The 27,267-nt window shown below is 42.0% G+C and overlaps 2 protein-coding genes across 3 annotated transcripts; one reads left to right on the forward strand and one right to left on the reverse strand.

Annotated features, from left to right (window-relative positions):
• The first annotated feature begins 1,077 nt into the window (after nt 1-1,077).
• Nucleotides 1,078-8,999, forward strand: LOC111930637 (acyl-CoA (8-3)-desaturase-like). Of its 2 annotated transcripts, XM_023928746.2 has the most exons (12): nt 1,078-1,335; nt 2,779-2,889; nt 3,628-3,825; nt 4,189-4,290; nt 4,447-4,575; nt 5,415-5,475; nt 6,158-6,234; nt 6,545-6,642; nt 7,249-7,345; nt 7,600-7,679; nt 8,366-8,491; nt 8,770-8,999. In XM_023928746.2, exons 1-12 carry the CDS (start codon nt 1,078-1,080, stop codon nt 8,819-8,821), a joined length of 1,389 nt encoding a protein of 462 aa, XP_023784514.2. In that variant the 3' UTR covers nt 8,822-8,999. The 2 variants fall into 2 exon arrangements, with proteins under 2 accessions (XP_023784514.2, XP_023784515.2); XM_023928747.2 differs by lacking the exons at nt 8,366-8,491; nt 8,770-8,999 and adding an exon at nt 7,799-7,876.
• Nucleotides 9,000-13,266: 4,267 nt separating this feature from the next.
• On the reverse strand, nt 13,267-27,265 carry CAT (catalase). Its single transcript, XM_086894878.1, has 13 exons — nt 26,895-27,265; nt 23,115-23,286; nt 22,146-22,256; nt 20,689-20,819; nt 19,971-20,075; nt 19,509-19,634; nt 18,904-19,095; nt 18,101-18,253; nt 17,845-17,983; nt 16,689-16,819; nt 16,274-16,381; nt 15,668-15,754; nt 13,267-15,247 (listed from the first exon to the last, which is right to left on the reverse strand). Exons 1-13 carry the CDS (start codon nt 26,958-26,960, stop codon nt 15,182-15,184), a joined length of 1,587 nt encoding a protein of 528 aa, XP_086751004.1. The 5' UTR covers nt 26,961-27,265; the 3' UTR covers nt 13,267-15,181.
• Between the last annotated feature and the right edge of the window lie 2 nt (nt 27,266-27,267).

A 27,267-nucleotide genomic window follows, 5' to 3' on the forward strand; every position in this document is an offset into this window, starting at 1 on the left:
AGGGACACAGCAAGGGAGAAGCCCCAGGGGCACAAACCAATAGGGGTGCAATAGAAGGGGTTAATGCAGCAGAGTACAAAGAATAGCAACACAAGAAGCGTAGAACACCTCAGGCTGGCACCCCACGAGGGATTTGGGGGTGGAACAACTCTTCCCGGGCTTATAGGGCACATATTCCTAGGCAGAGGGGTGTAATCCACTCTTCCAGGGACTTTTAAAGCCACACCTCTCACTTTAACATGACTGTCTAAAATCAAATCCCTGCCTCTTTGGGCAAGGGCACTCCACAGAGAAAATTATGTGGATTCTGTGAGTGTTTAGAGGGAAAGAAAAAGTGGCACCAAGTGTGGTAGTGCAATTCATTCTCATTTCCTAGAGTCCCCAAGTCTAATAAATAATTTTACTAACAGAAAGGGGCAGTGGGAGGGGAAGAAATGGCAGTTTCACAACCTGCTATCAGAAGCTGGTACAACATTCCATGTGTGCCATCCCAGGTTTATCCCAGGTAACAGAAGTACCCAGGGCAGAACTTCGAGGATCATTCCTGCCATGGGCTCTGTGGGAGTTTCCTCCTCCCTGTGAGTGTTGGAAAACTGGACTGAAGCACAGGGTGTCATCAGGTGCTAAATATTATACTGAGTTTTCTGGAGATTGGTGGGGTTTGGTGGGGTTTTTTGAGAAGGACATAAGAATATGCTTAATTCATGTTTCATCCAAGGGGTTTGTGGATTGTAACATCAAAAGTGAAGAGTGATACTATTTTTTCTGTTTAATCAGAGGAGTATTTTAAGGGAAGTTTTCCCTGTCTGAGCCCATCCTGGGAACGGAAAGAACTTGCTGAGGACCTCCCTAAGCAGTCAGGTACCTCCCATCCTGAGGGTTCTGCGGGGCTTCGGGCACTGGGGATGCAGAACCAGAGCAGGAAAGGGGCAATTTTGGGGGGCAAACCCAACCCCGAAGAGCTGGAGCGGGCGGAGGAGGCGGGGGAGCGGCGGCGGGGCGGGTCCCTCCCATAAATGCCGCTGCGGAGCGGGATGCGGGGCTGGAGCTACGGAAGGGAGGAGGGCAGGAGGCAGGATGGCACCGCCGGGGGGTGGCGGGGAGGTGCAGGATGGGGACAGGGATGGGGACAGGGATGGGGACAGGGACAGAGCCCCCACGGCGGGGATGCGGCGCTTCACCTGGGAGGAGATCGGGCAGCGGAACGGGCGGGGGCCGGCGCCGCAGGAGCGCTGGCTGGTGATCCACAGGAAGGTGTACGACATCAGCCACTTCTACTGGAGACACCCGGGAGGGGCCCGGCTCCTCGTCAGCCACGCCGGGCAGGACGCCACGGTGAGCGGAGCGGGGATGCGGGAGCCGAGATGCGCCGGAGGAGGGTACCGGGAAAAGTCGTGCCGAGAGGGCTTGGGAGCGACCTCAGTGGGAACCAGCGTATGGGACAGGGTCGGGGGAGCAAAGTGTGACAGCTCCGTGCCAGCTTCGCCATCCCCATGTCATGGGAAAGGGCAAATGAGGAGATGCAGCCCACGGCAACGGGATGGGAACTGATGCTCCAGCTAAATAAGAGCAACAGCTGGAACGAGACCAGAGGAGCACATGGAGATGCTCAAGAGGACTGGAGCACCTCTGCTAGCTGGGAGTGTTCAGCCTGGGGAATAGAAAGCTCCAGGAAGAGCTCAGAGACCCTGCCAGCAGTGAAAGGGGCTCCAAGAGAAACACAGAGGGACTTCAGACAAGGTCCCAGAGGGATAGGACAAAAAGCTCTTAGCTTTAAACTAAAGGAGTGTTGATTTAGATTGGATATAAAGAAGAAGGTTTTGAAGATGAGGATGGTGAAACACTGGCACCCAGAGATGCCCCATCCCCAGACACACTCAAGGCCAGGTTGGACAGAGCAACCTGATGTAGGAGATGTTCCTTCTCATTGCAGGGGCGTTTGACTAAAGGAGCTTTAAAAGTCCCCTCCAACCCAAACCATTCTGTAATTCTTAAGCCTTCAGGATTCCTCTTATCTCCTGGTCTTGCTTGTGCAGTTGCTGTGAGCTGCAGCAATTTTTTCCATATATAAGGGATATATGAGGCTCATGGATATCAAAATAATTTTCAGTCCATCAAGTTTAAATTTCAAATTGTGTATTAGTTGAACTTTGCATTCTGTAATTTCATCACTCATTTCTCGAGTTACTACTGCTAGATTTCTTTCATTTTAGCATGCTGGAAAATCCCAGACAATGGGTGAACCAGATCATTTGTTTCTGGGATCTGAGCTGCTGCTTGTAGGTCGGTTCTATGTCCAAATCATTAAGCCCTGCAGGATCTGAGCTGCTTTCACGTCTGTCCATCTTGCATTAGGTCCATTGCTTAATTTTTTGGATGTATATTATGAAAAATTAAGAAATTATCTTAATTGAACTGGAAGATTTTAACCAAAAGCAGAAAGCCATGAAAGGTGGCAGCTCAGGAAAGGATGAGAAGCACAGAAGGCTCTCCATAAGCAAAGGAAAAATGAGTATAATTAATGCCACCATTTTAGAAAGGGTGACACTACACAGAACTGTGGAATCCTTTTGGTACTGCTTTTTGTTGTGTTGTTCTCTCACAAAGGATAAAAAAGCAGGGACACCTTCTGCTAGACCAGGTTGCTTCAATCTGGCCTTGGATACTTCCAGGAATGGAGTCATTCAAAGGGCAAATTTTTAATTATTTATTTTTTAAAATTTTTTAATTTTTTTTTAAATCTGGATTTTTTTTTCCTTTACTCTTGTGCCTTTGCAGGATGCCTTTGTGGCATTCCACGTCAACCAAGCGCTGGTGAGCAAGTACTTGAAGCCACTGCAGATTGGGGAGCTGGCATCAGACCAACCCAGTATCGAGCCCAGTAAAAATGTAAGTCTGTCTTCACAAAACAGATCAAAGGAGACTAAAGGGAAATATTCTGAGATTACACTTTGTTCTTCTCTATCAGTAACTGCTGGAGTAAGGGGATCCAGATTTCTCACATTTTTTGGGCTACTATTTTGAAACAGTGTGTGAATATGAGTCTAAATCCACATTATGTGGTTTAGAATGAGATTCCTGAAGATGATTTTTTCTTATCACAGCAAATCTACTTAAATATCAGAGTTATCACCTTTTCTTTCCCTTGCTTTGAGGAAGAGTTAACCAAAAGGAAAAGGAATCGTCCGGAGAATAAATATTCTCCTTCAGCTGTAGGTGCATTTAACCCTCCCCTGTTAATCCTGGGAAGTGAAAACAAATATAAGGAATAATTTCATCCAAAGACCTACCACAAGGTGGCATGGGAAGTTCATGCACACAAAGTACAACTTCCACTGAACACAACATCCAGCTTAGCCCTGTGCTGCTTGTCAAGGATTTGATGGAAGAAGCACCGATGAATTGTTTTAGGGATTAGGATACAGACATTGTCATGTCCTGACTCCTCAACAAAAAGCTGTAGCAGAACAATGACAATGTTTATTAAACCCAGCTCTTGCCCTTTTAGCCAGATCCTTTGTTCTTTCTACCCCCCCACCCCTCCCCCCATTAAAGTGTTTTTTGGGTTATGAGGTTGCAGTGGTGCCCCCCAAAACCAGAGAATTTTAACCCTGGTGCTTCCTCCAGGAAATGCTGGTGAAAGACTTCCGGGAATTGCGTGCTACAGTCGAGAGAATGGGACTCCTGGAGCCAAACCAACTCTTCTTCTTCCTGCTCCTGGCTCATATCCTGATCTTGGATACAGCTGCCTGGCTCATCCTCTTCTACTTCGGGACATCCTTACTGCCCTTCGTTTTCTCCCTGCTGCTGCTGACCATTTCACACGTAAGCAATGAATTCCACGGCGTGGACTGGCATCAACCTACACACACATGTGAGCAGTTTCTTTGCCTTTGCTTCCTCACTCAACACAAGTTCAATTTGCCATAAAAACACAGCCACTATCTGGATACCAAGAAGAAATTCTCCATGTGGGGAGCTCACACTAAACTTAGTTTGGGATTCTTTCAGTAACATATATTCAGCAAGAAGCCTTGAGACTGTCAGGATTCCACAGTCCCTTTCTGCTGGTGACTTGGAAGCAGGGTCTGGGAAATAAATCTTAGTATTTCAAAGCAAAGGATGAGTGTGGGGCTATCTCAATTCCTCTTTTTCTCCCCTCCCAAAGTTTTCTTTCTCCTCTTCCAGGTCCAGGCTTCCTGGTTACAACATGATTTAGGACACCTCTCAGTATTCAGGAAAACCAAGTGGAACCACTTTCTACACAAGTTTGTGATGTGCCATTTGCTTGTGAGTCCCTGGAAAACTTCTGAGGGTTTTTCTTTAAAAAGTGTGCTCTTAAGACTCTGTGGAGCATGTGCAGCACTAGGGGAAGGATGAGGGTCAGGAACTGACGGGATTCTGTTTCTGAAAGTGCTTCTTATGCTTTGTTCTTCCGTTGAACAGGGGGCCTCGGCCAAGTGGTGGACTCTCCTGCACTCCCAGCACCACGCCAAACCCAACTGCTTCCACAAGGACCCTGACATTGATATGCACCCTTTCCTCTTCACTTTGGGGAAGAAATTGTCTGTGGAGGTCAGTGAGTGGTGGGGGAAGTCAAAAAACTAAAGTGTGATGGCAGTGTTTGTAAAGAGATTTATTTCTCCACAGTTCATGCTAAATCACTTAAAAAATGTCTTGAACAGCTGACATGTCAATGTAAAATTAGACATGATGCAAGGGCATAGTATAGAGGGTGGAAAATCCACCAGCACATTAATGGTTGCAGAAACCTAATGACCTAGAACAACAGCTCAGTAATTAATGATCATTAGATAACTCGCAAACATCAATGTAAGGCATGGCTGCAGTCAGTCTGGGATTATTATTTTAATATTAATGTCTGAGGCTCAGTCAGAGGGGTGGCTTTGGTGTGTCCACATCTTTTAGGAGAGTTTGATGTGCAAGGAAACCTGAAAAACCTGGGGCTGTTCCTGGAACTCCAGTTGGGCAGAATTTGTTGGACCATGTGGGATATTCCCAGTTTGTCTTGCTTGGACACTTCAAGAGTGACAGCCTAAGAGTGCTGAACCCCTTCTGCTGTAGATCCCATCAGTTCTTGAGACCACATCACAGAAGCTACAGCAGTGAAATATTTTTCTCCATGCCATCGTGGAACTGCCATTTAAGTTTGGAGAATCAGAGAAGAAATAAGGGGAAAAAAATGAGAGAAAATATGTATTTCTGACCACAAACATAACTTAGCCTTGATATTTCTAATTCTTCACAAAATGAATCATGAAAAAAAGGAATGAGGGTTGTGGGAAGTGCGCAAGAGTCCCTCTGGAAAATAAACAGAAAAGAGCAAGTTACTGTGAAAATTGCTTGGTCTCCACTCATTTTTATTTTTTTGCTGTTTTTTTTCCCCCCCACAGCTTGGCATCAAAAAGAAAAAGTACATGCCTTACAACCACCAACACAAATACTTCTTCATCAGTGAGTATCTCAATCCTCCTGCAATTCCCTGAGAGGTATTAAAGGGTCTTGGAGATTCTACTTTTGAACCCAGAGAACTTGAGAAAAACAAAGGTGCCTGAGTCAAAAAACAATAAAAAGACAAAATAACAACAAACAGATTTTTGGAAGAGTTGAAGACTTGGCCCATCTTATCCCAGGTCTCCCACATCCTTCACAGAGGCTCTGAGTTACGCTATCATACCACATCTCTCAGTAGTATCAAAGTCTGTGTGGGCTTGGGTTTTTTGGTTTTTTGTTTGTTTTTTTTTTTTGTTCAGTTTGTTTTGGTTTCTTGGGGTTAAGTGCAAGTGAGATGTCCTTTTGGAGTTCTTCAAATCCCTGATAGAAAAGGGATTTCATATGCATTCCTGTTGTTCCCCTTGCTTTGCACCAATGAATAAAGAGCCAAATAAATTTTGGGTTGTGGAAGCTGCTTGTCAAAATAATAATTGGTGGCTGTTCCTCAGTCAAAAGCCTAAGATAAAATCTGAGGTTTGTAAGAACTCTCAGATTAATGGACAGACCTAGAAATGTTTCAAGGCATTAAACCAATGTCCTAACCTGGAATGTTTTCCAGATTGAGCAGGAATTCAGGATCCTTTCCTCCCAGGCTGATGTCACTCAGTCCATCATGTCACCAGTGATGAATTTTTCTTTCCAGCTCTTCCTCCGCTCCTGTTCCCCACCTACTTCCAATGTCACACATTCTACGTTGCCTACACAAAGAAGTACTGGGCGGTGAGTACTGCTACCTGGGTGACCAAAAGGGGTCAGATGGGGACCTTCAACCTTCCTTCTGAGTATGGAGCCAGCTCCTTGCTGGGTAAGAATGCTCAGATTCCCCTCTTACAGCAAGCTGTGAGAAAGTATCATTAGCTTGTGTTAGATTGCTCTAGATTATTCCATTTGGGAAAAAAAAATAAACTGTCAAAGCTGAAAGTAAATTGTTCTCTTATAGTATGAAGCTTAAAAAAAGAAATAAGCAAATGTAATTATTTATTACATTATTACATTAACCTGCTTTTCTTGTTGTCTTTGGTTTTGGTAGGACCTGGCCTGGATGCTGACTTTCTTTATCAAATTCTTTTACATGTATGGATCTTTATTAGAAACAAAAAGTCTCCTGGCATATTTTTTTATATTCAGGTGATGTCTCTTTAGAAGGTTCTCCAGCCTTTTCTCTTTGTATTCTTTCCATCTGTACCTGCCTTTCTCTATGTTTATATTGCCACATTCTCCTTTACCACCTCATTTTTTGCCTACTTTTTAATTCATAAATTCCTTTGTTCAATTGCCAGTGCAAGTTTTATGATGCCCCATTAGCTGTGACAGCAAAGAGATTTCACTGAGTACTGACCAAATTGAGAAATATTTACCTCATATAACATTCAGTGCTTTGGGTGTTGGGTCTGCTGCTACTTAAAAGAGAACATTTAACCAAAATAGCTTAACCTTGGCTTGCAAACGCCCAGGTATTATCCAGCAGCACTGACTTGAATGGACAGCACACTCCCACTGATTCTAATCAGTTTAGGCCTTGGCTGAATACCAGTCACTGTTATAACAATACACATGAAATAATCATGAGTTTCATAAGGAAATATGAAAATTCCAAGGTTTGTCATTCCTTCCAGGTGCTGGCTTAGCAAGGCTAGTGTTCAGCTATGTCTTTGTGTCTGGCTCTGCTGTTATTTCAGTGGCTCTTTGCTGACCTGCTCACCCAGCACTAAATTTTCTCATCTCATTGCACAGGATGCTGGAGAGCAGCTGGTTTGTCTGGGTCTCACAGATGAACCATATCCCAATGGAAATCGACTACGACAAGAATTTGGACTGGATGTCTACTCAGGTAAAAGATTTTTCCCGTCTTAAGAATTGTGGCCATACATCTACAAACTTTAACCATTAGCAAGTCTCCTGTTGCATTAAGGGTGAAATCTGTTGGTGGCAGGGAAGTGAAGGTTAATAGGCTGATGGATTCAGTCATGGAAAAGGTAAAGGAAGACAGTAATGACACACTCATGGGCAATTCAAAATTAAATCCAGATCGAGGTCTGGTTCCTAAATCATACCCTGACCTTGCTTTCCTCCCCACTCCTCTAGCTCCAGGCAACTTGCAATGTGGAGCAGTCACTGTTCAATGACTGGTTCACGGGGCACCTCAACTTCCAGATTGAACATCAGTGAGTACTTACCCTAAGAGTGAATTTTCTTTCCCCTCCTCTTTTTTTAAAAATCTTTTTCCTTCTCTCTTTTTTTTTTTTCCTTCCTTATTATTTTTTGCTCTGCATTCTATAAATAGCTGTGGGACACCAACGAGTTTGTCTTTAAAACTCCAAACTCTTTAAGAGAATCATGTAATTCAAAACTTTCACTGGAGCCACAGGATGACGAGAGAAAATGGAACAGGGGCAGGATCCATGCAAGGACAGCAATAGAGTGAGTCAATCCCAAGTAGTAGGTTTTAAGGATCAGTAGAAATGTCCTGGTTAAAGCACCTGTTTTTAGTCTGCCATAGGAGTTTAAAGCCACCTCTACTGATTTTTTATGCTGTTACTCTATAGAGTGAGATACGCAAGGATGAAGGATGGGCTCATCTCCACTGTGCTATGGAGATGGCTACTTCTGGAAAAAGGGAGGGAGGGGAAAGTAGTTTCTTCCATAAACATAATTTAATTTGGAGACAAACTGTGGAAAAGAACAGAGGGGAAAGCAGGAAATCCCTACAAGTTCCTTGTGCTAAAAGCACAGCAAGAGGAAAGAAAAGTAGGGAGCATCTTACAGACCCTGCTTATTGTGAGCTGGGTAATTCCTGGGAAGTGCTGATGACTAGGATTTCCTGTGAAGCTTGCCTGCCTCCTGTTTGCAGCCTGTTCCCCTCCATGCCACGGCACAACTACTGGAAGGTGGCCCCTCTGGTGAAGTCCCTGTGTGCCAAGCACGGCATTGAGTACCAGTGCAAGCCTCTGCTCACAGCCTTCGCAGACATCGTGCAGTGAGTGAAAATAAACCCCCCAAAACTGCAGAAGGATGCAGGAGAGACTGGGATTCTAAGAGCAAGAGCTGTCTTGCTCTCCTGTTACCCTCCTGGGCGCATGGTGACTCTTTGGGATGGTGCTGTGCAGGGCGAGTTGGACTTGATCTTTGTGGGTCTCCTAACTCAGCTTATTGAGGGGTTCTGGGAAATGAGCATGGACAAAACCTCATTCCCTTGTTCCAGCAACACTCCCCTGAGCAGCCCTGTGATGCGTCCTCTCTTTTTCTCTCTCCCAGCTCCCTGAAGAGCTCAGGAGAGCTCTGGCACGATGCCTACCTGCACAAATAAAGGACAAGGCTTGGTGCTACCATTCACAGCCTGCCACAACTGCTTTCCCAGCAAGCTGAGGGGCAGGGACCACAAGGGACTCTCTGGCAGAAGAATGTGAGTAAGGGCTGAGGGATAAAATTCCAATAGAGATGAAGCCACCTGAATTTTTCTTCTGGTTTTTCCTGGGGTTATGTTTCAGATATGTTAGGAGTCAGCAGGGCAAGCAGAAGGTGAATTGTTAGAAGAGGGAGGAGCTCTTTGCTGTGTGAGTCTGAGCATTTCTGAGCCCAGGCATGGGCTCAAGTGAGATCATGAACTGGTGGAGCTGCACACACTCAACTTCACAGCAGAGGCCTCTGACCATGTTGTTGGGTTTTTGGGATTTTTTTTTTCCTTGTGTGGAGGGTTTTATGCTTGATACAGCATTTGCTTACTTGAATTTGAAACTGCGAAGGATTTTGGATGAGCGTGGAGTTCCAGCAATGTGCTTAAACCACAATAAATCAAGATAAACTACAGAAACACTTGGACTGTAGCAAGTGCACATGCAGTGAATAAAAACATAAATGTGTTTTCATTACTGTTCTCTAGAGCATCCTCATTGTCACAAGGCCAAGAAACACATGGGTTAAAACTAGCTCAAGGCCTCTGCTCTCTTCAAAATGTATCTGCTTTGGGGGGGTTTTTGTACTTTGAGCTGGGCCGAGACGTGCACACTACATGTACACTCCCCACCTACACAGGACTCAGATTATACTACAGAAAGGTAAACCAAAAGTAAAATAAATCACCTACAGATACTTGATCAAATCTGAAAGTTGTTGTTGCAGCTAAACCAAGATTAGACCAGATTTTGGCTGTGCCAGGTAGAAGGTGAGCCAGTGGAAGAGGCTGGTCCAGGTACTTTGAATCACCCTTGAGAGGAGAAAGTATTTTTCCATTAATTAGTAAGAAAGCCTGTTCTTCATCCCAAGTGAGTACTACAGTGGGTACACTCACACCCTGAAATAAAAGACTAGCTTTTGGAAAGGAGACTAGGGGAACAACAAAGTTCATTTGAATATTAGCAGTTACCACATTTTTTTTCAATAATTCAAAGTTAATAAATAGAAATCTCAAAAGGTAAAAACATGTAAAAAAGTCTCTGATGATGTAACAAATGGACTTTGTACTACTTGTGCAATGATTGGCTGAATTACTCAAAAACCTTTAACCCTGCACAGTCAGCCAGAACAAGGAAAAGATTTGCTATGAAACCATTTTTCCTGCCTTGGAAAAAGTGCAATTATGTTTAAAGGTTAACAGCACAAAGTACAATGCCTGACCCATGGGAACAAAGAAGCAATTCCCAAAAACTCTGTGGGAAAATTAAGAAATAAAAAGCAGGAGTCACAACAGTATCACTTACAAACACATTTCCACTACTTTAAAAAGCCTTTTGAAATTACCTTAAGCAGCCTCTGAAAATGATTTATTGGGTAGATGAAAGGCCTGATTTTGAAGATCATAATTTGATTTCTGGACCTTTGACATCACTGGGCTCCTGGTTCAGGACCCCTATGAGTCAAAATGCAATTAAAAAAGAGAGCTGTGAATGTTTCTATTGGTTCTGTATTGACCCAGCAGTGCTCCAGCGAGGACAGGTGTGCAAGAGGATTGAGCAAGACTGAGATGAAGAGCTGTGGATAAATATGGAATAAAGCCTAAGCAATAAATGGATCAATGCCAGAGCAAACTGGAGCAGTTGCCAAGTTTTCCCTGGGTATCTTTGACCAATCTTATCAGTATCACTATCAAATGAAAGGCTGCCTGCACGCCCTCAGGAAAATATTGAATAGCTGGGGTAAGATTTTACAAAGAAGATATCCCTGAGAGGCCCAAAGAAGGAAATAGATACAAATTAGTCATAAAACCCAACAGAAAAGCAAAAACAAACAAACAAAAAAAAACACCTGCAAAAAGGTTATGCTACATGGAAACAGAGTGAAAAGAAAATCAGCATCAGCAGTATTTTCCCTAAATGTGAACGATGAAGAAAACAATACAAAATATTAACTGGCTTACTCTAAAATACAGCCTTGATGATTCCTGCAACTCTGAAGGGCAAAATTCCATTATTTTCTTACAGTAGTATCTTGGAATCGGAGGTTCAGGGAAGACAGTTCCTACTTGAAATAATATTGGAAGTTTATATTCAAACTGACATATTTTTCCAATAAAATATCTTAGGGAAAGTACTGAGTAGCTAAAACACCTTGAACTCTACACACACACTATAAGTAAAGCAGGGAAAATGAGATCTCTTCATTCCTGGTTTTCCAGCTTCCCTCCATGAAGTCAAGAGTGTTGTTGAGAACTTGTAGGCAACACAGGAGCTATGATTATGTAGTAATTCTGTATTTTCATTCTGTTTGGGGAGCATTGCAACTGAAACTTAGCCTGGAACCTGCCATCACCCTCCTTCCTCAATAAATCTTACAATAAATGTAAGCACTAAGTCAAAGGATTCCCAAGTGTGGAAAAGAGAATCATACAATAGGAATAATCACAGAGTCAAGGATTTGTTGCACTGGAAAAAAAATAACAAAACCAACCAAACAATAAAAAAATTTACAAAGTTCCCAATCCTGGTCAAAGTTTAAAAATGGGGAACCTGAGAGAAACAAACAAAGAACAAATACTGAAATTAACAGACACAGCAAATCTGTATAAAGGATTTCTGTGGTTCATGCTAGGAAACAGGAAATGAAATTTTCCCTCTGACTCAGTCCATTAGAGATTTACAGTATTTGAACTGCTCTGAGTAGTGGGATGTAAAAATATTTAGTGTTTTTTTTCATTAAAAGGTAAAACTATCAGTTTATCAAGCTTCAGTGTGTGATATGAGAACAAATTTCAGCCCAGCTCTTGAGGGTATGCAGTTCAAGATTTCCAGCTGCTCTGGGGTTGCAGTTTCACTTTAGGTGGAATTCCAGCATGACAACATCCAAGCTTTCATGAGACAGTTAAATCACACAGGCTCTGCTCTGCAATCCAGGCTGCAAAAGTGCCATCATTAACAGTCAGCTATCAAATACTTCACTTATTATTTTTACACCACTGCCTCATTGTTCAGCCTTCATTTGCTTTCCCAGACTGTGTAACAATGCACCACTTTATAACCTCTGCAAACACAGGGCTGGTTTTGGCAATCTTCTTCATCTTACTGATCCATCCCAGCTGGAATTATCCTGAATGCCACAAACATAGCAAAACTGCCTTACATTCATTTACAATATTCAAAATAGAGCCTCAGTTCTTTTCCCAATTCTGTCCAAAATGGCCTTAAACTGCTGAGGTTTAGTCCTCAATGTCAGAGTTGAGGTTATGCTCAAGTCCTCCTCTGCATGCCATGATCCGTGTCATGGCCACACAACTTTGACTCCAAACATCAGTTCAGACTGACCTCTGCAATATTACCCAGGGGGCAAAGGTCAGGCTTTACCATGCACTGCAAATCTCCATGTTATTTGCTATCAGCAAGAGATAAGAACACACAAGTCAGTGGATCGATTCACTTCCACAGTGCTGGGCTGGCACCCCACACTGCACAGCAAACTGAATTCAGAGCATAGAGGGAGCCATAGGAGTCCAGGCCAACCCCCTGCAGTGAACAGGGACATCTTCCACCATCCCAGGCTGCTCAGAGCCCTGTCCAACCTGGACTTGAATAATTCCAGGGATGTGGCACCCACCGCCTCCCTTGGAACCCTGAGCCAGGGCCTCATCATCCTCATAAAACAATTTGTGAGAAAATGGGGACTCACCTGCCTGTGAAAATTCATGGATCAGATCTCCAAACACAGAACAAACAGCCTTTTTCTGCAAGATGAGCAACAGGTATGGAATATTTGGCAAAACAGAGTGATTGGTTTACTGGAAGCTGAAATTATGGATACCCACACACAGCTTAGCAGGCAATTCCCATCAATGAGCTGCACTAAGGAAAGGAAAACAGGGCATTTTCCAACATCTTTAAAGCACTGAAAGTCTGATCAAAACCTATCTCATCACCCTTTTTCTCTCCTCTTAACGTTTAGCAATCCCATGAACTTCCTCATCTCCTGGCACAGCTCACTACAACAAACGTGATTTCTGGAATCTGCTCATGGTTTTTGGATATGCAAGTTCAAATATTTTGTGGAAGGGAAAACAACCTAGGAATGAAATGACCATTAAAAGAAGTGGAACTCCTGGAGAAGCTGTAATTTCCCAAACATTAGTTTCAAATTCATTCCCAAATCCACTGCTAGAGATGTGCATCTAAAATAAAACAGTAATAAGATGTTGAGCAATTCTGCTTTACAGATCACTGAAATCATATTGCAACAACCTGGCAAAGGAATGTTTGATTTTAGTTGAACAGAATACAAAAACAAAACAAAACTGCGGTTGTGTCATGTCAACAGTCTCTATTCTCACGATAAGGAGCTGTAAATGGATTTATTGTCTTATTTATTTGAAGAAATAGCATTACTGTTCTTCCAGTGTTGCCTAATGCTCTCCACAGCTTTTATGTTTTTTGTACAACACTTGTCACAGCCAGTTTAGCATAGAACACAGGTCACTTAAGTTATTTAAACACAACTGTGGGGTTGAAAACTGAGTTTTTGTAACAAAGGCAGCTGCAAAAAGTACATCCAACCTACAGCTTCTGCACCATCTCCAGAAAAACAGATGAAGAGCTTTATGAACTTCCTAGATTCACATAAAGTATTTGAAGACGTTTGCACAGAAAATATGTTGCCAAGAGATTTTTTCATTCCATTTATTTCAGAAATGAAAGTAGACAACAATATAAATCACTGAGCAGACACAACCAAAATTAGAAGATCAGGCCTTGTTCACTCTCTTCCAAAACTCATTAGGATTCCCTGTTCCAGCATGTTATATTCCCACCCAATCATGTAATCCCACATGCCTGATCATGTAAAAAGCTAATGGAATCCCAGAATACAGTAGGTTATCAGTTCATATTATTTTACTGCACCTCTGCCCCAGCTAATTTTTCACAAGAGGTTAGTAGATAAATGAATTGCAGAGCAAGTAACATTCTCCAAAATTTAACAGAACAGCATTTAGTATCTACTCTTCTTAACTTGCCACCATTCCTGGGAATTCACACTTAAATCAGGAAGTAATCCTAGTCAAAATACAACTCAAGGCAGACCCAGAAATGCAGTGATTATTGAAAAATCACCTCCAAACTGCTATTATTTAAATTTTTTACAGTTGCCCGAGTTCAGAGCAGTAGCTGGGCTCTGAAATGCCTTGCATTTAGCCTGGATAACTATCCTGTAAGTGAGGTCCCAAATTCTTTCCCACAGTTTAACTAAACTGCAGATGCTGGGTAACATAACTACATTCATACAAACATGCTGCTTTAATTAAAGGATCACCCTGAAAATTAGCCCTGGTTTGATCAAGAAATAGCAACAGCAGATTATTGCAGTAAAATAACAATTTCAGCAATCATGGGGAATAGTTTTGGAAGTTCTTGAGCTTGAATTTCAATATTCATGCATTTGAAGGTTTATTTCTCAAACATTTGGCATGTTAATATTTTCCTATTTAAATTCTTACAGGACGGAAAGAACAATTTACTCTCCTAACCCTGAAAGGGTTGTAAGGTTTAATCATTTTAGTTGAACAGTGCACAGAATACGAAAATATCCTTTGCTACCTCCCTTATGTCAGTTATATCCCAACACGGCATTAGTAAGCAAAGATTATCTTAAAATATATATTGGGAGTAAAATTGAACTATATTTAGATCAAACTTTGTAGTTAGTTTTATCTCTATCATAAGGAATGAGACACCAACATTTTACTCAAACTACTGGATATCATTTTACTTCTGGAAGGCCAAAAATGAAATTCAAGGGATGTGTTTACAAATACAGACAGATAATTATTTTATTAGAATTACTGAACAGCATCAACTTTTTAACAAGTTTCTTCATGAGGGCAATCAGTGTCCTTATAGAAATTCTACTATGTTATTTAGCCAGGTAAGTTGTACAACAAAAAAAATGAAGCAGTATTTTGACTAAATTTCTCTTTGCTCCTAGAAACGAAGACAATTTCTTATTATAAGCTGTTTAGAAATCAGGTAATTTAGGTAAGTTGTTATCAAGCAGTAAAGCACTAGTGTTGAAAGGCACTGGGATTGAAGCTTGTGTTACCTGGTTTCCAGTACAGACAGCCCTTGAGACCTCAGTAAATCACACCTGTAACACACTCCTGCGCTTGGGCCCAAGTTTGCTACATTCATTAAACTGTTGGACGGGTTCTTGTGCAGGTGGAAGGACGCAAAATTCAGAGCAGATCTCTGCAGATTTACAGGTTGGATCTTTCCTTGACAGACATACGAGTTGCGGACTGTGTGTATGTTCTAATTACATCCTGAAAGTAAAGCAACAGAAAAACTCAGAGCGAGTTCCATTTAAAGTAGAGAACTGCAGGAAAACACTGAATCAACTGAGTTGTTGTTCTTTGGAGCAAGCACTGAGCCCAGGAAAGGCTTGTGGCAATGTTTCATTACCATCCCAAAGAGTGGGTAACCAACTTCAACACATTTTATATCATGTACAGTCACCTTCCAGGAACCCTACAAACCCCAGCTGAAACTAAGTCTTTGTACATCAACAGTTAATCAACATTTAATTGTTATTAGAGTGACATTTCCTTACTTTGCACTTCTACAAGCACTGGCCTTTAGATCAAATGGAGATCAAGACTAATTTCTCACTTCATTGGATTTACAAGGGAAGCCAAAATAATTCACAGCCAGTCAAAATACAGCTACAAAAATCATTACCATACCTTTTTCCCACCCTCAGCATTGTATTTGTCCAGCAAAGCTTGGATACAGGCTCCATATTTAGGATGAACATCAGTGAAGTTTTTCACCTGCACAGGAAGACAAAACAGGAAAGGCAACAAGAATTTTTTCCTCCATTTCAAAACAGTAGGTATCGTAAGGAAGAAAAATTTAATTCTGATCAGTTATAAACAAGATAGCAACATCTTCAAACACGATTTCTGTTATCCCACACAGAGCTCATTCCCAGTTTAATCAAAGTTGCTCTGGGAAGGGTCCAATCCCTCCTTGGCCCTCACTGCCTTCTTGTTTAGAGCAAAAACTTATTCTGGCATTCATCTTGTTTTTGAAACACCAAGCTAAACATGTTCAACATCTATCCCATTCCTCCCCCCAGGAAAAAGTTACTTTAACATGTTATATATTGAATATATTGATGTTATATTGTGTAAATAGGCACATATTTAAGTATGAGAATTCCTCAGTAAGCAAAGGTCCAGCCTTTTCAGAAAATTCCTGATCCTCCTTTCCAGAAGCCATTATGACGTTACTAGACATTCTTTCCCGCTGGTAGGGAACCTGGAATAAACCCCAAAGAGGGCACTTACAGCTCGTTTCTGAATGAAGAGCTGGGCATCCTTCAGATGATCTGCAATGTTTTTACACAGCCTCTGGCGCTCCTCCTCATTCAGCACTTTGAGGTAGAATTCTCGTACCTGGTCATTGGGAATAAAGGTTTATTTTGATATTCCCAAAAGTGAATAAGAATACCTTTCACTTCCTAGTCAAGCAACACTTAAAATACTCAAAATGTTTAAAAGGCAGTCAATCTATGACGGTTTTTCTTTGGCAAACATGCCAACAACTCCTTCTCCAGACACTAATAGCAAGAAGACAAGTCAGAGTCTCTACATACCAATGCCCAAAATCTGAATTTCAGATTCTGTGAAAACTCAACACTATTACACACCCTACACACTCCTCATGTGTGCCAAGCAGCACAAAGCCTTTCCACATCCCCACCTGGGTCACATTGTCCTCATTGGCACTGTTGAAGCGCTGCACATCCCCTGAAGCAAACATGCGGCTCTCCTTGAGCTGAGGTTGATCCTCAGGACCAGTGAAGCTGTTTGGGTAATAATTTGGGGCACCACCTGGAAAAAAACACCCCCAAACCAAATCAATCAGATAGCAGCACTTTCAAGTAAGTCAGAAGACAAAGAGTGTTATTAGCTTGGAGGAATCTAAATCAATTAATCAATTACAGATCATTTTATTAAAAACAGCTGACAGCATTTTTCTGTCAACACCCTCAAGCCAGTACTTAACAGCACCTGCTACAAAGAGAATTTCCACAGCTTTTTTCAGGGAATATTAATCTGATTCAAAAATAAGAAAACCTGGCCACATTCACAACAATATTTCTGAATTATAATAGACAGTTATGGTTGAAGTCTAAGGTAGCATAAAAATACAGTAATTTACATATCTGAAGTACTACAATGCTTCCCCTTGTAGGGGGTGTATTTTAAACACATAATGAACTTAAAGAATAGCATAAAAATAAACTCATTATCTGTTCTGGGACGAGCAGCTGCCCTCAAGTTCCTGTTTTTCAAATATTTCCCTCTCCTCCCTGAACAAGTGTCTTAATTCATAGCCCAGAGGGAACACATATTTTGGCATGAGCCACAGCTTAACTACATCCTTGTTTACTCTCAGGTGGAAAACAGCCACTATTGGGCAAACCCTGACAGAACAGAAGCTGTTCAACAGAGGGGAAGTTACAGCTTTACTCTTGGCATTTTCACTTTTGTCTTTCACAATCTCAGAAATCTGAAAGCAAATCAGTTTAGTGAAATGGACTGAGCATATCCAAGGCAGTCTTTAAAACCTGATGGCAGGTATTCTCCCACAAATTCCTTTTCTGTTAAAGGCCTTTTTGTTAAGTTTTAAACACATCCTAAGCTTCACTTGGTTTCTATACTTTCAAACAAACTCCTCATCCCATATCCAAATATCCCAAGTCTCCTTTACTGGATTAACAGAGAAGATATACATACATTCTACACAAGTATACAAAGATAATAAATATGGATCTTAAACCCTCTGTGAACTGAAGAGAATGCTGCAGCCCATGCCTAAGTATCATTATATTGAAAGCTGTTTTCCTGACTACCTTGGTTGTCAGAAACAGTCATTGGCCCATCTCTCTGGTAGTTGGCCACCCTGGCTCTGAAAGGACAATTCACAGGGATCTGGAGATAGTTGGGGCCCAGGCGGTGTCTGTGGGTGTCAGGATACGAGAAGAGGCGTCCCTAAAACATGGATCACAAACATTAACCACCACTTGGTAAAAGACTGCGACATGTCAACTCAAAGCTTTCATAAGCAGCAAAGTAACCAGTGCTCCTCAGGTCAAACCTCCTGTTTACCTGCAGCATTTTGTCAGGGCTGGGCTCAATTCCAGGGGGCATGTTGCTAGGGTCATAAGCCATCTGTTCCACCTCTGCAAAGTAGTTGACAGGATTCCTGTTCAAGACCAGCTTTCCCACAGGGATGAGAGGGTAGTCACGATGAGGCCAAACCTATAAGACACAACACACATCCCATAAAATCAACATTATTACACTATTATGCAGCTTAATTGCCAGGCAGAATTTACCCAATATAAGTCTAGATTAAGAAAATACATTACTGAGTTTCTTTTCTCTTAATAAACATTGAGAAATGTCTTATTTTAAGCCTTTTGAAATTAACATAGTATTAATGCAACTTATTTCATCATCCCAGCATAATCTCAGCACTTGACTACTTGAATGAAATACCTGCAGGCCCTTGAAAAGCTGCCTAGGGAAGCAAGGCGTGGGTGGAACTGGTGGCAGAAATATTGTCAGCTCCTTCAAAATGCTTAACTGGCTTTTCCTTTGCCATCTGAGCTGCACTTTGAAGTTCAAAGGTCTTTAGCCACTTGGGGAGAGCAGTGTTCAAGGTAAAAAAGAGTTTAGGCAATGCAAGTTTAGGCTGGCATCTTTCAACAAGGCACTCCTAAGAACAGCTATTAGAAGTGGGACAAAATGAGCCCAGCAAGGCTCAGGGTGTGACTCTGATCTGAGTCCACGCTTCTGAAGTGCCATGGGATCTACAGGCCTGAATTTCTGGCTCATTGTGGCTCTACAATACAGGACACGCTAAAGAACTGTCCAAAACTGAGTATTTCCAGCAGTATCAGACATACCTTAGTTAAATCAAAAGGATTAAATGGGAATTTCTCTGCTTCTTCGAAGGTCATAACCTGAATGTAGAAGGACCATGAAGGATAGTTCCCCTTGGCAATGGCATTGTAAAGATCCCGTATGGCATAATCAGGATCAGTAGAAGCCAATCTTCCTGCTTCTTCCACAGAGAGGTTTTTGATGCCCTGGTCAGTCTAAAAGCAACAAAAGCACCTATTACAGCATGTAAAAGTACTACAGAGATCATTCATCAGAATGGATTCTAACAAGATTTATAATCCAAGAATACAATTGTCCAAGTTCTAACTTCCAATAACTTGAGTTTAGATTTATAGTACATTCAACAGCTGCCTTCCAGATAAAGATCAGTTCACTGATAGTGCTCCATTAACAAGAGACAGATGCCCAAAGAAGAGTTTCTTACAATCTAGTAAATGATTACTGTGTCAGCGAGAAGATGCCTCTCCTATTGGTTAAAGGTATGAAAGTGATATTAGACAAGGACTCCACACACCTTTGAGCCTGAACTGAACTTGAAAAGTCACACATTTTTATGGTTTTTATCCAATATGATGTATAGCTGCAATTTTTTTTAAAAAAACAATACCTTAGCATGGAATTTGCAGTAAACTGCTCTTCCATCAGCATTAACCAGTTTGAAGGTGTGTGACCCATATCCGTTCATGTGGCGATAGCCATCGGGAATGCCACGATCACTGAACAGGAAAGACACCTGAAGAGAAGGATCAAACACTATTAATGGGCTCAGCATATAAAGGAGAAAGTCCTCACTCCAGACTAAGTTTGTTTATTGTGTTAATCTGCATCACTGGGAGCTGTGTTAATGTTGCTAGGAAATCCTTGAGGAATTTCTTTAGGTGCTAATGAAATAAAACTGACTCCCCCTGTAAGCACAGGTAAGCATGGATAACCTAACATCATATTTAAATAAAATATAAATAAGACTATGTAGACTTCTAAGTCAAATATGGAAAAGACAGAGTTAAAAACCTGCTCTTGTAACATGATTTTCTTAATCATACAAAATAAAGTCACAGGAGAAACTTACTTGATGCAAAGACTCAGGGCGAAGACTCCAGAAGTCCCACACCATGTCTGGATCCTTCAGATGAGTCTGAGGGTTCCTCTTTTGGCTATGGATAAAGGATGGAAACTAATTTGTCCAGAAGTGGGAGGTGGAAAAAGAAAAAAAAAAAAATAAAAGACAAAGCTGTAAGATCACTGAAAAAAAAAAAATCTTCTACTGCAAACAACTTAATTCACAGACCAGTAAAATCAGGGTAAAGTCAAACAACCACAATTAGAATAAACAGAGATAGAAAATGCTTTCATTTTGTGGTTGATAAGGTCAGAGATAAAACTGCTCAGATTTGTATATCTGTGTTTATGTGACTCATAAATGAATACAGAGATACTATGAATTATCTGTGCAGAACTGCTGCACTCAAGGAAAGCTCCTCTACTAACTGCTGTCAAACTTATGCCAAAATACCAAAAAACCCAGATTTAATAAAATGAATTGGCAAGAAGCTTTTGAAGTGAAAAGTTCAAGTGAAAAGTATGAAACCACATAAGTCATCAAGCTTTAGGTCTTTATTTACTTTAGTTTAAGAACATCTTTCCAAGTAAAAAGTGTTCAGACAATCTGGCAACCAAGTTTAAGTGTGTCAGAACAGGAGCTTCTGCTTCTGAGGGAAGCTAGAACAAGATGTGAATGAACTTTTCGGCTTTCTCACGAAGTACCGTCACCTTCTGGGCTTACTCACCAACATTGCATCCCGAATAAAGAAGATGGGAGTGTTGTTTCCCACAAGATCCCAATTCCCATCCTCCGTGTAAAATTTCATGGCAAAACCACGGGGGTCACGAACTGTGTCAGCTGAGCCAGATTCTCCAGCTTGAAGAAATACACGAACACACAGAAGCGTTAGGATAGGAAATGCATATAAATACAACCTGAAAATAGGCCATAAAATCCTAAAAGGGTTTATTGCAGTCTTTTCTACACCAAGTAATTTTAGGAATATTTTCAACAATATTTCAAGCACTGAGTTTTCAAAGTGTGAACCCAGCCAAACATTCAGGCCACAGTCAAAAGAACGAAAAAACAAGTACATCCACTTGAACAAATTAAGAGTAGAATTTGCATTATCGTTAAGAGAGACATCATCAGATTATAAGGCTGAATCATCTTAACCCACATTTGTTTCTATGCATCAAATCCCAGGGGGAAAGCTCTCATCTGGAAGGTAGCAATCTAACCAGCATGCCTATTAAAAAACTCCAGAAGAGCTGCAATCCTTGTAATTCCTGCTGCTTCACCAAGGATGGGATTTTCAATGGGAATTTAGACCAGAGCACAACACCTGAGCAGAAGCGTTTCAGAAGTGCTCAGAACAGCTAATGCTGAATTGTGATGAAATCAGTAGGACGCTCATTCTCTCATTAAAAACCTTGTGTACTACAGAACAGCAGGGAGGAAACAAGTTCAAACACGGCAGGCAAAGGGAAGGATGCAGCAAGGTGCTCCAGCAGCAGTCCATATTTCAAACTCAACTCCATGTCCTTACCCTGTACAACACTCAGGACACCCTAAATCCTGAGGGATTTAACACTGGAAACAGTCAATAGGCCAAAGCCAGCAGCTCCCTGAGCCTTGCTGGACTACTTTTTTCTCTCCAATACTTCCAGAACTGAATCCTCATTAGGATTTTTCTTTTAAATACATCCACATCATGAATTATAATTTTTCTATCAGACAAGCTACTGATCACAATTATCTTCAACTAATAGTATTTAAGATTTTGCTAGTTTGTGCATTCCAGTCTTTAAAAAATCTGAGTTTATTTATTGAAGAATGTTTATTTCTCTTTGCCCAGTATTTAGTTCACATCATTAATTCCCAAAACATTCCTGCAGCATAAGAGATTATAGGTATTTAATTTTCAAGTGTTGATTGTGATCCAACAAGAAACAAAGCAAGTTTTCTGTCAGAAAAAAACAGCTCAAGCTGCCCTCCCTCTCACAATTTAGACAGAAAAGTGTCTCCAGAGAGCTCTGACAGAAAGGGGCAAGAGCTGCTTAAGGTCTTCCATGTAAGTGAATTTCAGAGAAAATTAATTGGCTGGAAGAAAGCATTGCAAACACCCTTAAGTGCCCCACAATGCAAACACTGCTCTCAGGGAACAGATGTTAAAGACACAAAGTGAATTTAGAGACTTACCAACAGTGGAGAAACGGATGGCAAGAGGAGTCCTTTTCCCAATGTGCTCAAACACTTTTGCCTTACAATACTGGGTGATATCATGAGTGACTTCAAAATAGCCAAAGGCTCCTGAAGAACACCAAGTTCAAAATATCAGATCTAGGTACCTTCCTTCCACTCACAGCTTGTCTGTAGTTAACATGCAACTTCAAGTCAAAGGGAAACATGGAAGTACACCAGTTTTAAACAATGCTCTAAACACTCAATTTACTTTCACAAAATCAAACTGATTTAACACAAACTATTTGCTCATTCTCTCCCCCTTAACTGACTATTAGCAGCTCCCCGCAGCAGCACAGAAGATGCTCTTCTGCCAAGATCTGTGTATTTACCTGGGAGCAAGGCAGGCATTTCTTTAATCCTGCTATGAGTTGCAGAATTTTTGGTGCACCTGTAGGCTGGGTGAAGCAACAGAACCATTCCCACCCCCACAGAGGAACTTTTCCCATGTGCGGTCACATTTTAAATACAGCCCCATGTTTGCTCCTTCTAGGGCAACGCATGAATAAAATCAAGATACTAATTCTACCTTACTAAGGTCAATAATAATTTTTAAAGGTTTATTTTTTTTAAAAAATTTAAATATTAGATGATCAGCTTGCTTTGGCAGACATACATTAGAAGACAAAGCCAAATTCTCTATTAAGTAACATGCAAACAACATTAAATAGAGATGGGGAGGAACAGACAGAAGAAGCAGAGACTACAGCAGATACAGTAAAAATTTAAGAACTATAACCACATTTTCTCTCATTTTTGTAAACAGTTTTTCAGTGCTTCAAGTTTTGGCACTGAGTTCTTCTAAAACAGTGTTGTTTAGCTAGTAATCCTAAATTATAAATAACAATGTAATTTATGTGCCACAATCTACACATTAACTCAAAAACTCTAATTCTACACCAAGAAAATATGTGATTTTAAACATACCTGCCCCTTTTGCATGCACAACTCTCTCAGGAATCCTCTCTCTGTCAAAGTGAGCCATCTCATCAGTGAAAACAACATCTTGGACAAGAAGAGGTCCACGTGGCCCCACTGTCAGGATATTCAGCTTATCCCCAATGGGGTTCCCAGCACCCGTGGTCAGGACATCTGGTTTCTGGAAGCAAGAGAAAGTCACTGTCAACACCAGAAATTAAAAACCCTCTGGATCGGAGCCACACAATGTGCATGACTGTTCAACCATTACATGTCACAAAACACAGCAACAAGAAGTGGCAAAATGACTTCAGGTTCTGGAGAAAGTTACAGAACATACACATGTTTTCCTAAATCACAGTGCTAAGTTTTAGGACAATTTAAGAAGGGGAGTTGAAATCATTTAAAATCCAGGAATGTTTTCTATGCTTCAGAAATATTTCTTCTCATGGCTACTGATCTTGCTTCAAGAAAAATATGGGATGGGAAAAAAAAATCGAAAAGAGCACCTGCTGGAAAATAAGGGAGAAAGGAGAGGAAGAAGGTGGCAAAATCAGTACAGGGGTAGAGACATAAGGAAAGGGCTACAGCCAGACTAAAAGGGTTTTCCATGTTTAGTGTTGGTCTGGAAGTTATGGAAAATGATAGAAGTAGGAGTACCTGAGGAATCATAATTTTAGACTACTCCTGGACCATGGAAGGACTAAGATTAACACAAGCCCTAAGTAGCTCTACTGCCAGGAAATGTCCTACAACTCCAAGAAACACCTGCACTGGAACTGAGTGTACTCCTACTTTCTCATAAAAAGATTCCAGTAGAAAAGACTTTATCTGCATCACATGTGGGGTTATAGGCTTGTCTAGGCAATATTCCTATTTTACTGGGTGCTGTAGAAAATGTAGCGAGAAAGGTACATCCACTCCAGAGACCTGATGGGCACAGTTCTCCATTTTTCCTGGAGTACATTTATTGTTAGGAGCTTTATAAAGGACTTAGAAGAACAGAAAACAAGTAAGGACAATGAGAAAAATAAAGAAAATAGAGACAAAATTTGAAACAGGACAAGATCAAATAGCAGAGTCACAAATTATGACCAGATAACAATAAATCCATCACATGTTCCGCAAACTGTCATAATTCCATATGGGCTCTTTATGCACACCATCCTACCTGAAGCATCCACACACCTGAACAACACCAGCACAAACTCTCTTAGCCACTCTTAACCAGCTCTCCTCCTTTTAAAGTTCTGTAAGTGAAAAGGGATGGTGGACAGAAGGAAGAAGCAATGCTTGATGAAAAAAGTCTTCACTACTCTAGCAGTGACTTCATGGGGTTCCAATTCCTACCCCAAGTTCTGCTTTAAGGGGGTTAATCTCTGCAAACAGACAAAATTACCATCTGATAGGAGACTTCCCCCCCTCCTGCAAAATGCAACCCAGAAAGGCAAGGAAAGAACAATTATTCACATCCACACCCAGAGCTCTGGATGAGGCAGAGGACACAGGGAGTTCCAGACACCTATGTTTCACTCAGGTCCATGAATAACCACATAAAAGGCATTTGACAGGATAAGTGCAGTTCCACTGTGTTCCTACTCATGTGCAACACACACTACTCCAGCTGGCTTGGATTCCCACAATATCCACGTTCTTTATTTTTTCTTCACCACCTCATCAGCATAAAGCTTTAAGCATAAAACCAACTCCTTTGGGATGCCTGGAATCCTCACCTACACTGAAATCTGCACAAACATTTTGAAAGACAATAAGTAACTGGTTACAAACATAAACATGATATTCAGAAACTTACAGGAAAGTTACATAAAGCTAAATTCATATTTTAAGTCAAAGAAATGTCTGCTTAAATCAAAAGGTTATCTATAGTTTACCATGGGAAATATGTAAGAGTAGAAATTTTTCTCAGCATATTTTCCACTGCTTTTTTATTACAGGCTAGACTATCCTATAAGGCCAATATTTAAGGCCACCAGAAGTAGTGCTAAAACCACAACTTGTTGACATTAAGACTATAAAAAAATTAAACAGCTTTGTGGCTGTACAGTCTCCTTTGTGTAGGCAGACTTTCTAGTGTTTACATTAGAAGTAAAGAATATTCATTTATTTTGTGGAAGGAAATACTCACTTTAGTTTCAGGATAATGTTATGTGGGGCATACAAAGCAACTTCCAGAGAGAAATAAACCAAACACATCATAGTTTAAAGAAGAACTCTCATACTACTTTTGGACCTGAGTTTGTTTGATACCTGTGTTTTCATATGGTTGGGACCTACACACAGTCCAAACCTTGATAGATAAGAACTTTTGAATCTGTGTATCATTACAGCACTAACCTGCCATGACAAAAAGAAGGGAAGTAAAGCCAGGAGAATTTTAGTCACTCCTGTGGTAAACAGCACACATCAAAGCCAGGCATTACTGATACTTTGTACCTTATACAACTCACTTTAAAATTCTAATAAGTACTCCCTACTTTCTATCTTAAAGTCTCATGACTCCTTATGCAATGCAGACTTTGGGTTGCCTCCCAATCTCCAAATTAACCTTGGCCTCTTTTCAAATGGTGCTTTGCCACAGAAAAGCTGACATCCCTACAAAAAGAATTACTCACGGATAAAAAAAAGAAACTATTATGACACATGCTAGGATATGATGGAGTCGCCAGTCATCAGGTAGTTTTCACACTATACCTTTGAGAACCAAAAGAAAAAATAAAATTAAGATAACTTAACAGCTCCAGTGGGAACTGAGGCATGCACTTGGATCTTCTAAGATTGCTGCTTAAAACCAGCAGGAAGTGTATTTAGTGGCAAACACACGTTTCTGTCAGAAACTACACATGTAAACTGTCACAAATGATTTGATGAAGAAGGGAAGTGAACTCTTGCAACATTTACACGTTAATTTAAATATATGGGGTCTATTTACATCTTCAGATGACTGAGTGCCATACTGTTGATTACACGCCCTTATGATATCAGTCAACCACTTGTCCCAATCCACTTCATAGAATCATAGAATGGTTTGGGTTAGAACGGATATTCAAGGACATTAAATTCCATCCCCCTGCCATGGGCAGGGACACCTTCGATTATTCCAGGTTGCTCCATGTCCCGTCCAACCTTGCCTTGGACAATTCCAGGGATGGACCAGCCACGGCTTGTCTGGGAAACCTGTACCGGGGTCTCACCACTCTCACAGGGAAAAATTTCTTGCTAAAAAATTCACTTCGGTCTGGTCAGTAAATCCACGCATAACATGCTGAGTTGGAAGGGAGCCACAAGGATCATCGAGTCCAACTCCTGCCCCTACACACACTGCTGAACGTGCTTTATCCTTTTTATTATTCCCTAGTCATATTTTCACTGGGTTCTACCGCCACGACAGCAAACCGAAAGGCTAACTTCTGATTTAAGACGCAAAAATCACCACCACCCCTGCCCGCGGGCCCGCGGCTTGGGCGCAGCGCAGCCCCAGCGCTGCCTGGAAGGAGTCAGGCTGACCGCCCTTATCGCTCCGGGCCAGCTGGCAGCCTCCATCCCTCCGAGCCTCGCTGTTCTCGGGCACAGCTCCAAGCCGTGGCGGCGAGGCCGGGACGGGGCGAGGGCGCCTCGCCCTCCGCCGCTGCCCCGGGGACGCCCGGCCGCTCGGAGCGCCGCATCCCGCGGAACCCCGCGGAGCTCTGCGCCCTCCGGGGCCGGGGCTCCCCGCTCCCCAGGGCGTGCGAGGCACGGGGGTACCGGGGAGAAGCGGTGCCTGGCGAGTACCTGTGAGCCCCTGTGGCTCTTCCACTGCTTCAGCTGGTCCGCAGCTTCGTCCCGCCCGTCGGCCATTTTGCAGTCACTGGAGACCCCCGAGGCAGCAAGAGCGGCGCGAAGCGGCGGGGCTCTGTTCGCTTCCGGCGAGGAGGCAGCGGCGAGGAGCTGAGGCCGTGGGCCGGTCACGCTGTCACCCCGCGGGGACCCCGCGCCGTCACCGCGTCCCGTCCGCAGCAGCCGCGGGTAGCGGGAGACTCCGCCAGTACAGCTCCGCTCTCGGCTTGAGCCCGCCCCCCGCTACCTTCTTGACCAATAGGATCGCGGTCAGCCGCCATTGTGTGTTTTGATTGGCCTAAGGGCGCGTCAATTAGGCGCGAAGGCC

Source organism: Cyanistes caeruleus, chromosome 6 (genome assembly GCF_971803275.1).
Source record: "Cyanistes caeruleus chromosome 6, bCyaCae1.hap1.1, whole genome shotgun sequence".
Taxonomy (NCBI): Eukaryota; Metazoa; Chordata; class Aves; order Passeriformes; family Paridae; genus Cyanistes; species Cyanistes caeruleus.